Consider the following 14,867-nt stretch of genomic DNA (forward strand, 5'->3'; position numbering starts at 1 on the left):
AAATAATCTACTTAACTTCTCTTTTCAAACAATGTTGGAGTGATTTTTCTTCGGTGGCATCTCCCCTCTTGCCCTCCTAACACCATTGGGCCAGGCACTGTACCAGCACTTAATTGCATGGCCCGTATTTCTGTATAAGTTTCTCTTTCACTAAACTTTACACTGAGAGCATCAACTGTGTCTCTGTGCATCGCTAATTCTTAGCACTGTACCTTGTGCTAAATGAAATCAGTATTTCTCAAAGGGTGGTCTGGGAACCCCTGATGGCCCTCAAGAGCTCTCAGGAGATCTGCAAGGTCAAAACATTTTCATATAACACGCCATTATTTGCCTTTTTCACTCACATAGGCTCACAGGTGCACAGAATTTTTCAGAAATTATACAACACATGATGATATGATTACTCTGATGACTAAGGAAATGTGTTTGTGTTTTTTGTGTTTTAAAAATTTCTCAGTTTAATTTCAAATGCAGTGAATATTGAAAGATACAATCCAAATAATCAATGTCTCTATGGGGATTCTAAATATTTTTTAATAGCCTATAAAAGTTCTTGAGACCAAAAAGCTTGAAATGGTTGTGCTAAATAATAAAAGCTGACACTTGAGACTGTCTGTGTGCTAGGCACTGTACTTGGCACTTTCTTGCATTAACTTATTTAATCCTCAGAATACCTGAGCAGTAGGATACTAATATTCTAGCAATTACAGTACAGAGAAGCAACTCATTCAAAGTCCCACAATTAGACATGGCAGAGCTGAGATATAAAACCAGGAATATGTCTACAAGCACTGAGTGATACTGATAATTGGTGTAAGTTGCTGAGTGAAGTATTCATTTCTTGCTTATTTATTTATTTATTTTTTTGGTGTCTTCTATGTGTCAAGCACTATAGTTGGCGCTGGCAAGGTAATAGTAAGAAAAGGAGATCTGATCATTCTTTAATCAACTTTACATGCCAGTGGAAGAGAATATTCTGATGCTAAAAATTGCCAAATTCTTTTTAATGCAAAAATAAATTTTTAACATTTATTGCACGTGATCATTCAGGTTCCACAATTTTATCTTAATCTCTTTTAGTCTTATTTACTTCATTTTAAAATAATCAAAATAAATGTACGAATCTCAGCACTCAATAAGTAATAGTTTGGAAAGTTTTCAAACTTATTTTGAAAATATTTAAAAGGTTTTCAAACCTAAAGGTTTAACTGATAAAAAATGTGTAGGTAAGTGCGAGATAAACAATTGATTTTTTTAATTTAAATTTAAACTATTCATAAGAATATGAAAAAACATCACTAGAACTGCTTTATTATATCAGAAATCACAAAGTCATATCATGAGATCAGTCTAAGTTAAAGACAACGAGAACATATTTAACACAACGACACTCAAATGTTTAAATGTTGAAATCTTAACTTAAAATTCTTTATAATGTTTTTGGGGGCCATTGGACTTATTCTCATTTTAAATCTCACATACTCCATTTTAAAAAAAGGATAATGGCATTAATTTTATAACACAAAATTATGTGACTTTTTAAAATTGGTGCTGTTATGTCTACAATTCTACAAAATTATTTTTATTTCAAATTTACATATATATATGTTTTATTAGTTGAGGTTCTGAAAGTTATTGATTAATTTAAAATATAAAAACATTTTGAAAGAAGACTACTGTTAGCAAACTTAATAAGCATTAACTAATGCAAAGGACATTTATCAATTTGCCTTTTAAAGCTTTATACTATTTTCTGAAGTCAAAATAACTTTGATCAAAATTGTATTGATTTAATTTACTTAAAATACTTTTTATTAAAAATTGAAGAAAGAAAATCATATCATCTTTTTTCACTCAATGTTGTTCAGAATTTGGTGGGAACCCAAGATTGGCAAGGAGATGAGGAGGCAACAGCTGGGTGAACCATGTGCCTGAGCAGTAAGATCAGGGGGAATAAAAAATTTTTGAAATACAAAAACATACTTTGAGACCTCAGCTACCTGAAGAACAACCAGCAGTGGTACTCAAATTCTCCTGAACTTGCATTCTGATGATAAACTGGGACATGCGTCCTAAGATACAGCTTCTTATTTGCAATACACTATAGACACATGCATTTTTGTTACGTTCCTATGCTGTGTTATAAAACATAAATAAAATAATAAAGGGGATTCAAGATATTGGTGATTTTTATTTTTTAAGCAGAGTGGTAGATACAGAGATATTCCTTTAAATATACTTTCTAATATTTCATATATACTTTAAATATATTTTTTATTATGCTTGAAATGTTTCACAAAAAATGAGAAAGGGTATGATTCAAATAAAAATAAATACAAGTTCTAAGATCTTCCTGAACTCAATTTTTGAAATCACTGCTAACAGGTGTAATAGCTTAAATTAACACAGATTCTTACATATTGTCTTTCTCTGGCCCACCCTGGTGTACATCCTGGTTTCATTTGGGATTTCTGTAAAAAAGCTGCTTTGACTGACACTAGAGTAAATTCATTTTGGGGTCTACAAAAATAGCCTGTGTCAATACATAACTGAACAAGTCCTGCTTCTGTTTCTAACTTCATGTTTTCTGTTTTTTAATAAACCCAGTATGTATTAAAGAGACTAATTTAAATTATCAGGTTCTAACATTGCAAAACAAAACAGCACATTTTAAATTACTATTCTGAATAACCTTTATAAAGTACCTATATATGCATATATATTCACCTTTAAAAGTAAAAATTATCTTGAACCAAATTACACACACAATAGTAAAAAAATAAAAATAAAAAATATATGCCAGAGTTACACAGAATAAGAATCCAAACCAAAGGTGGTAATTACCTTCAAACATTTTACCTGTAGCTTCCTCTAATGTAGCAACATCAAGCCTGGGACTGTAATTTCCATAACCAGCAGCAGTAAAAGCCCGAATCTGGAAAACATACACTGTTCCTGGCTTCAGGTTATTGATGGAGGCAGAAGTGGACTTGGTTTTTACTGTTGAGTAGGTTCGTTCCCTCTGATCCTAGAAACAATATATATGGGGTACATTTAATTGTGATTGCAACCAGGCAATTTGACAGCCAATTCTTTCAATTTATTTCAATTGTATGCATTGTTTTTATAAAGGCTACACAGTACCCTGTGTAATATTGTAGCACTGAGTTGTTTCTAAGATAATATAAAATGTAAATGTGAACACATACCTTTGTTCTATAAATTTCAAAGAGAAATAATTTTGTTAAAACATTTCTGATGTTTTGAGCTTTCGTTTTGTTGGTAGAGGACATGGTGACAAGAACCATTTGGCCATAAAGACAAAATCTACGGTTTAGTAGCGGTCTTCACTTCATAATGTAATTCTCTTAATATTTTTCCTGAATTTTATTCACTAAGGAAAAAAAAAATACGCTAAAAAAGAAAAAAGCTATTAAATCAAGAAATTTAGCTAACACCACTACTATACTGATCTTATCAATTGTTTTAATTGAAAATTGCACAACAGAAAACTACTTTTATAATATAGTATGTAAGGGACTATTTTAAATTAAAACTATCAACATGAAAGTTAAAATATTATGTAATTTATGGCTTGATAATACTTTAAAAACCACAGTTCAATTTGCTGACTTTTCAGATATGAAAACTGAGGCTTGCAGAGTTTAAAATGTATTTATCATATTATATATAATAAACCTAAGAATGATATAAATGTAAAAATTCAAGACTGTAAAAATTCCAAGAAACAATATTCCAACAAATAAAATGTTAAAAGTTAACTAATATGAGTCTAATGGACTATTTATGAAAAAAGTTATAAAAACTACTCATCAAAATATACAATTTTAGACAGTTTATTATTTGTTCTATAATAAATACGTGTGCTCAACTGTGTCTGGTAATAAAACTATTCATTGAAATCTGAAAATGTCAGTCTGGTTATTTTACCTTCACATTGATATTTATGAACGTGTAAATAAATTTACATTTAACCTAGATTTAGTGAAGCTGATAAGTGATTGCCTTCATTATAATAATTCATAAAAATAATAGTTGGTATTATAAATATGTATTTATCTCAAATAAAAGAACTAGACATAATTGATATTACATGACATAATGATATATAGAGATCACATGCTTACATATATTACAATGCAGTACCATTATTCTATTTTAATGATTACTTAATCTGTAAATTCAGGGAATGTAGCTACATTCTGTTTCTGTCATGCAAAATAGAAAAGTAACTATTTGAACAAATTTATTCCAGAGTAAAGATTTGCAAAGTATTTTGTTGCATGGTGGGAAACTTCATTCTCATTTACCACCTAACTTATATATTAAAAATGTATTTTATTGTTTTTGAAATCTAATAAAATTTCAGAAGGTACTATAACTGTTAGAAAAGAGACATTGGAAAACAGACATAAAACCAACATTAAAAACAAATATTTCCTCAGAAACACATTTGGTGGGACAAAAAAATGGATTCCCTGGTACAAAAAATGAGGTATTTAAAATGTAACTTTGGCTGTGGAAGTCATGAATTAATAATGAAAATAAGATGTCACAATCTTGTAAACTTAATCAGAACACTGAAACTAATCTTAAACTATCTGTTTTTTCTTCACAAGGAAAAAATTATCTATTGCCCATGTACTACGTGCATTTTAATTATTCAGTCAAGTTGATTCAGTCCCCAAAGTTGATTCAGGTTTTCCAAAGCTTTAGGCTCCTATTTTGATATGCTGTCTAAATGGTTAAAGTGATTATATAAATTATAGCACTTCAACTAATTCATTTAAGTCAATCATAGTAATACTTATTATTACCATTACTAATAGTAATAGCAAGTTGCCATGTTTCAAACCTTGAACCAGATCCTTCTGTGAGGTAGAGCCTAGGCGACAATTTGTGAACAGATGCACCAACCCTACCCCCCTTCTCACCAGATGGGTCAGAAATAAATGCACTTATATGCTCAGATATATGTCACTATTTACTAAAATGTAGCCATTATGGAGATTAATGTGGCTGCACTTGGGATTTAGCCATACTATTTTTCGTGGAGAGAGGAGTGTAAAGAAATGGTGCATATGATTAATATAACATATATGAAGTAAAATTCAGGAGGAATTTAAAGGAGTGGAATATCATCATTTGATTCTAAAGTTTGGAGAATATTACACATTTATTGCAGACAAAATCTTATTTTTTCAAATTATTAAATTATTGGAGGTTACCATCATTATCACTGAAATCACATAAATAAATCATTAAAGGCCAAAACAGACAACCTAAAAGAAACAAACAAACAAACGCATTGGGCTATGTGGTTTCTATGGTACTAGAACATCCTACATCTAATTATTATAATATCCAAAATTGAATAATATACTACTAGTGGACTATTTTCATTTGTGCAACAGAAATTTAATACACAGAAATCATCATTATGATAATGAACCAGAGATTCAGGGAGATGGTTATTAAAAATGGCTAAAATTAACTATGGATTTTGAAGTACCTCTAAAGAGTTGGCATAATGACCAACTTAAGTCTACAGTGCAGTAGGATGACATAACATACTCCACACATGTACATTTCAGCTGTTCTGAGCACTTACTTTCTCGTAATACTTGATTTCATATTCGGTGATGACTCCATTGGGGTGCTCTGGTTCCTGCCAGGAAAGCTCGACACTCCGCTGCAGCACTCTCTCCTTCATTACTCCGCTCACTTGCGAGGGAGCTGTTTGGACAAGATGTGTCAATAAACAATGAGAAAATTCACTGGATGCCTCAAATCAAATGTCACAACTGATCAGTCCCATGCTGTGCCAGTTTCATTAAGGTAAAAGAAAGCACCTTTTCATAGCTCACAATTCAGAAGCTAATGAATATTCAAACAGGACCTTATTACTGTTCATAAACCTTAATAGAAATTTAAATTAAAGTGCAAACAGCAGAAGATAACATTGTTCAAGTTAGTGAAAAATGGAAATGATGGGGCTGAGAATGACAATTAAGCAAATGAATGCTAATCAAGGCCACAAAATATGATTTCAGATTAATCTCCAGTGATAAACTAAGTCCAAATATTTATTTCACATGCAACAGCAGTAAATTTTAAAAAATAAAATAAAAATTAATGCTGTACAAGAAAAAGCATTTGAAATGGCTACTTTAATCTTCAATGAAAGGAATCACACATTTTAAAAATGTTTTTATGTTTCGTGTGTGTGCGCGCGTGTTGTGTCTGTATTCTCAAATAATTCCAAGTAACCTTGGAAAACATTTTACACTTAATTCGGTCAAGGGCAAGAAAACGCTAAAGCTGCTGCTGTTTAAAATACGTGTGTGAAAACACATACATGCACATACATACACCTGCACATGAAATTTATACCTATATAGCCTAGGCTTCGAGCTTTGATAGAAGTGATTCAAACTAAAATTTTGCTTTCTCTTTCTATGTACATAATAATATGCTTAGCGTTCTTTTATTCTAATTAATGTCCTATACTCTTTCTGGTCACTAAGACTGTGGAATGTAGCAACTAATTTGCTCTGTCTAATTTGCTCGGTGATGATTAACTAGATGTCTTCTGTCTAAATGAGTAGCTGCACTGGCTTGGCTGAATTTCAGAGGGATCATTATGTTTCATGTATCATGCTCTATCTCATTCTGTAAAATATTTTCAGGCTGTTAATTTAATTTTCAGATGTCCAAATTTGTTAATAATCCTGCTGACAGAAAAGCAATTATATGGGGCCAAAGCTGTTTAAGCAAGCTTCTGATGTTTATCCCTTTGGCTTTATTTTGTTTCTCCGACTTTTTAATATTTTCTTGTGTCAAGTGTCTCGAAAAAATGTTTTTCACTTCTTTGGCAGTTCTAAGGAAAGGACATGGAAGATGCATGGCTGCCAATTCCTCTCAGATTACGAACAAAAGCGTAACTAGGGTGGATTAAGTGGAACAACTTTCGGGGGATATAGTTGAAGTCCTCAACGCACTGTGTTTACAAACTGAATGTGTTTCTGATATGTTTCCAATGAAGGCAATTTCTAATAAGAAATCTTGTTTTAGCCACAGATTTTAAAACCTGAATATATGCAGTGAAGAACTTGTTTCTAAAGTGATTTGCCTCTCCACCGGAACATGCTTAGCATATCTCAGCCAACTGTGATGTTTGAGAGGCTGCTTTCTCAAACCATAAGCTTGGAAAATAAACCCCAATTAAAGGGAGGATGAGATTCTACTTAGCAAATAATCTCTAATAGTCTAATTTACTTAACATCATTGATAAATATCTGTGTTTTAACTTTAATTAGTAAAAAATAGAATGCAGCATAGTTAAGAATACTGCACTAGTTAATACACTGAATTACCCAAAAAGGCTGCTGGTTTATGACCTAGTGTGTGTCACTGGGGAATAGGTTATCTGGAAATAGGTTAGAGAACTAGTAGGTACCAATCTCAATGTCTCTTTCAAATAATACACATAGCTTAATGTAATTTTCAGTTAAGTCAAACTCTAAGACATTTTGATAACTTTCTGTCCCTAAATACTGAGGTGTAGGCGGAAGGACTGAATTCTCCAAGGTATGGAAGAGATTGGGGTATAAATGTACCTCATATAGTTTCTGATATGTTGCGGCAAGATCTAAGTATAGAATGAAACTTGATTTCAGCAAGTTACATGATAAAATTATATTCATTATTTCATCCTGGAAGAGAACTTTTACCAATAAAATTATGATAATTGCAAATTGGGGAAAAAAAGATACCTAAAAATATATTTGAAATATACAGTATTTTTGAAACCCCTATTACAATGCATTACACTACAACATATTTTCCCTCTTTTGCACAAGGAGCCATGTATGTAAGTGACTATCCTCCTGATTTCCGGCACATTTTCTTTTTTTAAAAAAAATATTTATCCCTTGCTGGTACTATATCAAGCCACACATTTTAGAGGATCAGAGACAGAAGTCTACTAGCACATGGCCCTTGAGAACAGATAAATTGCATGATAGGAAAAATCTTGTCCTGTCTTATGTCCGTCAAATACAACATTCTGGTATAGGAAAACTAATAATATTTCCCCTTGAGTTTCAATATCTTAGGCATAAAGGATATACAACCCACAGGATATATAGCTTATGAACAAAAATATCTCTAAGCTAGTCAGATTCTAATAGGATCATTGTTCTCACATAATGTAATATATACAAATAAAATTGAGGTTGCATAAGAAATTCTAATCTTAAAACTCAGTGATTTCTACTGTTAATATATTTGATATACTAATAATTGCATTGTAACAATTTCACTAAGAATACACTCACTCTCAAACCAAAATATTAAACTTATTACAATCTGAAGTTCACTTTGAAAATAAATATGTATACAATTGAAATGATCATTTTCACAATTAACAAAGTGAAATAAAATATATTGTAATTTTAATTGATGTGAAGCTAATAAATAGCACCCAACAATAAATTCCTTGAATATGAAAATATAGGAAAATAAATACTACATAGAGAGGAGATTTTAAACATGAATTTGTTGTAGGGTTTCTAACAAATGATTGACAGATTCATTTCTCACCTAAGTTTCTAGAAATATTCAGATTCAAAAATTAATTTCAACTGAAGAAACAGATGGAACTATTTTTTGCCCTTAAAACATCTTCACAATTTATTGGACACATATATGGAGTCTGTACAAATGACAGAGATGAACTTAGGAAATTCACAAATGGATTCTGTGGTTCAAAGGAGTAAATCTCAACAGCATAAAAATAAAGTTGATGCAACAGAAAAACAGAAATCTAATAACAGGCCGGAAAGTGAAATTGTGGGCTGGATTTGTTAGTGTGAGGCTTTGAATTTAAAAATAATCAGTAAGAATGGTGGGTTTATGTACAGACCTGAACCAATCAGCATTTTACAGATTTTGAGCTTTAAGCACTCATGCACGACTTTTGATCTTAATCAATTTCCAATTAAAATCCAAGTACAAAAAATATATTTAAATTACAAGATGGAATATATTCATAAGGGTTTGATTTTCTCCCTAAAATGTTAAGCTTACCAATATGTATAGAAAAATTTCCTAGCATAAAGTGGGGGGAAAAAAAGACAATTTTAAAACATAGTGTAGTAGGTGAATGGCCCTCCAAAAATGCCCATAGTCTAATCTCTGGACTATGTGAATATGCATTGGTATATGGCAGACTGGACTGTATAGATATAATTAAGGTTATAGACTTTAAAATAAAGATATTATCCTGGATTTTTCCCAGTGGGTCCAATCTAGTCACATCATCCTTTAAGAGCAGAGAAATTTCTCCTGCCAGGGTCAGTGAGATGCTGCAGAACAAAAAGCCAGAGAGATGTGAAGTATGAGAGAGGGTATCAACTTATCATTGGTGGAGGCCATTATATGGGGAATGAGGATACCCGGGCAGTCTTTAGGATAAAAAACTGGGCCTGCTGGACAGAGGAAGGGAAATAGAGACCTCGATTCTACAAGCCAAAGGCCCTGTATTCTGACAGTAATGTGAATGAGTTTGGGAGTGCATTTTCCCCAGTCTCCAGGTAAGAGCCCAGCCCAGCTGACAATGTGATTTCACTCAGTGAGGCTAGGCTGTGCCCAGAGTTCTAACCCCCAGAATTGGAAGATAATAAAGGGTGCTATTTTTAACTTTTTGTAGTAATTTTTATGGTAGCAATAGAAAACTAATACATATAGTAAAAACAAACAAACAAACAAACAAAAAACCCCAGACTTACTGGACTATTTACGAAGTCTATGAATAAAGGTCACTGATAGGAGAGCTTAATAATGTGACAAGTCAAAGTTGATGTTGAAATAGCAAGAAGTCAAGAAGTTTTTATCTTGATTAAGACTCAAAACATAATGTCTTGCAGGAAATAAATCTTCATTATATATTTAAAAGAAACATTCTTTATGGTAGAACTTCAGTGAAGCTCATAAATTTGATTTTAGCTTTAAAAAGTAATTTATTTATACTAGTCATCATTTTTACTACACTTAAATGCTCTCACAGAATTTCAACAAAGAATGTTAAGTGGAAAAATAATATTTGTATTTCTAAACAATACAATGAGGTAAGGTGGGTCAACAAGCATGAAATGACCTTTTGCCATGCATTTCAAGTTGTTAAATCTATTGACATTTGTTAGGTTTTCATTATATGAATACAAAAAGTGAAAATTAAGAAATCTTTAGAACATAGTCAAATGCAAATATGACAAGAATAGAATAATAGTCTTGTACTTGTAGCAACACTTTTGTTGCTACACAGTATGGAATTCTTTTTTAGAACTCCTTTGAAATCATAAATGTGTGTGTATTATTAGTGTCTTGGTATTTTATAGCACACCACTTTTAGCTTTCTTATCTTCCCCACAGGTGTTTTATTTTTGCACTACAGAAAAAAACATAAAAATACACACAAATTTATTTCAATAACAAAATACTAGGCCATAAGTATACATGATCCAGTGAGTATCATGTAACATATGTGGGAATATGTAAAAAATTCTAATATGTGATTTCGCTAAAATTCAAATTCCTGGCTGTTAAAAAGGGGTTAGTAACAATAATGAGCAATAAATATAAAATTTTATCTAAGAAAAAATGTACAGGAACTAAGGGCAATTGATCCTGCAGTAATTATGAACAATCAATTTGTGATCGATGCCTGTCAAATTATTTTTGGTTGGAGAAAAGCCTGATCTATAGCTAAAGCAAACATAAAATCTCATTTGGTAATAAGTAGTTGAAAAAAATCAGTGGGAAATGAATTTATCTTTTTCAAAATTAAATTGTTATATCCATTGCTACCTATTTAATATAACAAGTAGGATGATTTTGATTGAAAATGTAAAATACACAGTATAGCAAATAAGATATATCACAGAAAGAATGTCTAAATATATTTAAGCATAATTACTGAAAAGAAAACCTGAATAAGAGTAAAAAGAAGACCTAAAATTTCTGTGAAAAGGAGGAATATGATGTTGAACTGACAAAGCAGGAAAAAGAAAGCATTCTAGAATGGGGTCCCAATCAAATATATATTTGTAGCTAACAGCAAAAATCACTATTTCACTATTTGATCATTTAATGATGCTCTTGTTCTTTAAATAGTTACGAAATCTTTGTAAAGAGGATCTGACAATACATCTTTCCCAGAATAAAATGTTGTTTTCTGTTATCATCAGACGATTAGTAACCGATTGCTTGAATCTTGAATGAATTACTATAGGAGTTAGTACTTCCTGGCAAAATCTCTAGGTAAAATGCTTTAAGGTCAAAGAGGTGAGGGTTGGAAAACAAGACCCTTATATTTGCTGCCTATAAGAGACTTGCTTCAGGTTGAAAAACACACACTGACTGAAAGTAAAGAGATGGGATAAAGATATTTCATAAAAATGAAAAAAAAATAGCAGGGTAGCAATATTTATGCCAGACAATTTAGACTTTAAAACAAAGGCTATAAAGAGAGAAAAAGAATGACCCAGTAATCCCACTTCTGGGTATTTATCCAAAGAAACCCCAAACGGTTTTTCAAGGGTACGTATGCATCCATATGTTCATTGCAACACTGTTCACAATGGCCTGGATGTGGAGGCAGCCTGGGTATCCATCAATGGATGAATGGATAAAGAGGCGGTGGTACATACCGTGTTTCCCCGAAAATAAGACCTAGCCGGACAATCAGCTCTAATGCATCTTTTGGAGCAAAAATTAATATAAGACCTGGTATTATGTTTTATTATATTATACTATATTATATTGTATTATATTTCACTATATATTTTATAAGACTCTGTCTTATATTATAGTAAAATCAGACCGGGTCTCATATTAATTTTTGCTCTAAAAGACACATTAGAGCTGATGGTCTGTCGGCTAGGTCTTATTTTCGGGGAAACACAGTATATACAATGAAATATTGCTTGGCTGTGGAAAGGAATGGGTTCTTGACATCTGAAGCAGCATGGATGGACATGGAGGGTATTGTGCTCAGTGGGGTACGTCAGACAGAGAAAGACAGATAGAATGTGATTTGGTTTATATGTGGAATCTAAAGAACAAGATAAATGAAGAAACAAAACAGAAACAAACTCATAGATACAGAGAACATTTTGATGGTTGCCAGATGGGAGAGGGATTAAGGGTGGGTGAAAAAGGGGAAGGGATTAAGAAGTACCAATTGGTTGTTACACAGTAGTCATAGGGATGTAGGGTACAGCATAAGGGATATAGTCAGTGATACTGTAATAACTGTATGATGTCAGATAGGTGCTAGATTTATTGAGGTGATAAATGGGAGGGATGTTGGGGGCAGGATGAAAAAGGAGAAGGGATTAAAAAATACAAATTGGTAGTTACAAAATAGTCATAGGGATGTAAAGTATAGGAAATATAATCAATAATATGATAATAACTATGTATAGTGCCAGGGGGTACTAGACTAGTCAGCGGGATAACTTCTTAAATTATATAAAAGTCTAACCACTATGCTTCACACATGAAATCAGTACAAAACAATATTGAATGTCAACTGCAATTGAAAAATTAAAAAAGGGGGGCAAAGGTGAAGGGGAATAAGAGATTCAAATGTTCAGGTATAAAAGAAATAAGTCATGGGGACATAATGTACAGCATAGGGAATACAGTCAATAATATTGTGATAGCATAGTACGGTGTCAGACGGTTACTGGACTTTTCATGGTGATCACTTCTTTATGTATATAAATGTTGAATAATTATGGTGTATATCTGAAACTAATCTAATATTGTATGTTAGCTAATCTAATATTATATGTATAACACATATATCTTCCCTAGTACAACTCTGTGAGGTAGGTTCTGTTCTATTTTAATGGTGAAGCTGAGGGTTGCAGAAATAAATTAGAATCCACTCAGAAAGAGGCAGACTTTAGATTCAATCCCCTGTTTTTAAGGTCTAATTCCCATCTTTTTTTCAACTACAATGCAATAATTTTAGATGCTGGCACTTCTTGAGCGCAGACACCGAAAGGAGGAAAGCTGAGCCGTCATTCATTCATTTAACATTTACTGAGAATCCATGTTGCGCCATAACAAAGAAAAAACCCTTAGGGAACCTCCTCAATCAGCAGCAGTTCGAGAACATGCAGATACCAGATTAGGTCAACCTGAGCATAGATTTTTTAAATTACATTTTTTAATAAATGGCAAATGCATGTATATGCTACAAAATTCAATAGGTACAAATGAGACTCTCTCCAAGCTGGTCCCCATGTCACTGAGTTATTCTTCCCCAAAGCATCCACTCATAGCAGTTCCTTTGCTATTCTTCCAGAAAGAGTCTAGATATATACAAGTGTGTGACTTTTTTTTTTTTTACACAAATGGTATTATTCTAATAACACAGTTCAAAACCTTGATGTTTTCATTTTATTAACTTGTATCATTGAACACATATAGATCTGCATAGCTCATTTATCAACCATGTTGTATTTATGGTATGGATGTACTGTCATTTGACCAGAGCCTTATCAAGAGTATGGTCCTTTCCCGTGTCTTTCCCATATAAATTATGCTGCTATGAAATTGTTGGCAAACTGGCATTTAATATGAATCCTTTAAGGAGAGTAACATATTTCAGAATGGTCTAGTGCCTGAAGGTGAAAATAGGTATATGAGATTATATGGACTGAATAAGGAAAATGTGGTCATTGTAAAAACTGATTTAGAGTCATTGCTTTATAAAAGGAAGTGAGGACAAAATAAAGCTATTATCACTTGAAGTGCAGTAGACCACGCCACTCAAGTGCAGACTGGCTAACCAAAATGCAGCTACCCTGTCTCCCCGAAAATAAGACCTAGCCTGACAGTGAGCTCTAAAGAGTCTTTTGGAACGAAAATTCATATAAGACCCGTTCTTATATTATACAAGACCTGGTCTCATATTTTAGTAAAATAAGACCAGGCCTTATATAAATTTTTGCTCCAGCAAGCATTTGAGCTCATTGTCCGGCTAGGTCTTATTTTCGGGGACACAGGGTAGATTGTCTTACTGGCCTATGAGGTGATGAGGAGCTTGGATTTGATGAGCACCTCCGTCAACAAGCATCTTTTTGTGGCTGCTCAACTAACATTTTTTCTTAGCAAAACTTTCTTGATGAAAGAAGCATCTTTTTCTTTGCAGGCTTCTTGATGATTCTCTTTCTGGTGCAAGCTACTTATCCTAGAATAGCATTTCCAGTATCAATCTTTTTTAATAGTATTGTAGCCTTAGTCTAAGGACCCTTCACTGTCACACTAAAATGCCTGGAAGGTAAGAGCACTGTAACAACATTTTTATTGATTTCGGATGAGGACTTCATTCATTTATAAATTCAACATGTAATTTTTCAAGATGATAATAGTATAAACAGACTGGAAAGATGATGAGGTCACAATTCCCACTTTCAAAGGGTATTTTAATGTGGAAAATAAGTCAGAATGTGAATGTACACAATCCAAATGCACAATTAATCATTATAGCATAGATGAGATATGATCCAAGTACTAGCAAATCCTTGGGAGGCAGTAAAGAGAAACACACACAAAAATATTCCCTGTTGCAAAAAAAGACATGTGTAATTCAGTTTTGACTGGTATAACTATATATTTAAACTAATTATCATAAATGTTTGCATTATGTCTATAACTTGCACGAGATAACTTTATATCAAACTAATAATAACAGAGCCAGGTTCAAGACTGGGACCATGATTTCCTCTCTGGTGGTCTCCACCAACTGTCTCGACTCATTGAATCATTCT

The 14,867-nt window shown here is 32.5% G+C and overlaps 1 protein-coding gene across 1 annotated transcript in view; it reads right to left on the reverse strand.

The window, feature by feature from the left end:
• The window catches only part of EPHA7 (EPH receptor A7), a 339,108-nt gene that overhangs the window by 24,972 nt on the left and 299,269 nt on the right, over positions 1-14,867 (reverse strand). The window contains 2 exon segments of the mRNA XM_074333309.1: positions 2,845-3,028; positions 5,633-5,757. Of these exon segments, the coding sequence (XP_074189410.1) occupies positions 2,845-3,028; positions 5,633-5,757 (309 nt within the window).

The sequence above is a fragment of the Rhinolophus sinicus genome, linkage group LG05, assembly GCF_036562045.2.
Source record: "Rhinolophus sinicus isolate RSC01 linkage group LG05, ASM3656204v1, whole genome shotgun sequence".
Taxonomy (NCBI): Eukaryota; Metazoa; Chordata; class Mammalia; order Chiroptera; family Rhinolophidae; genus Rhinolophus; species Rhinolophus sinicus.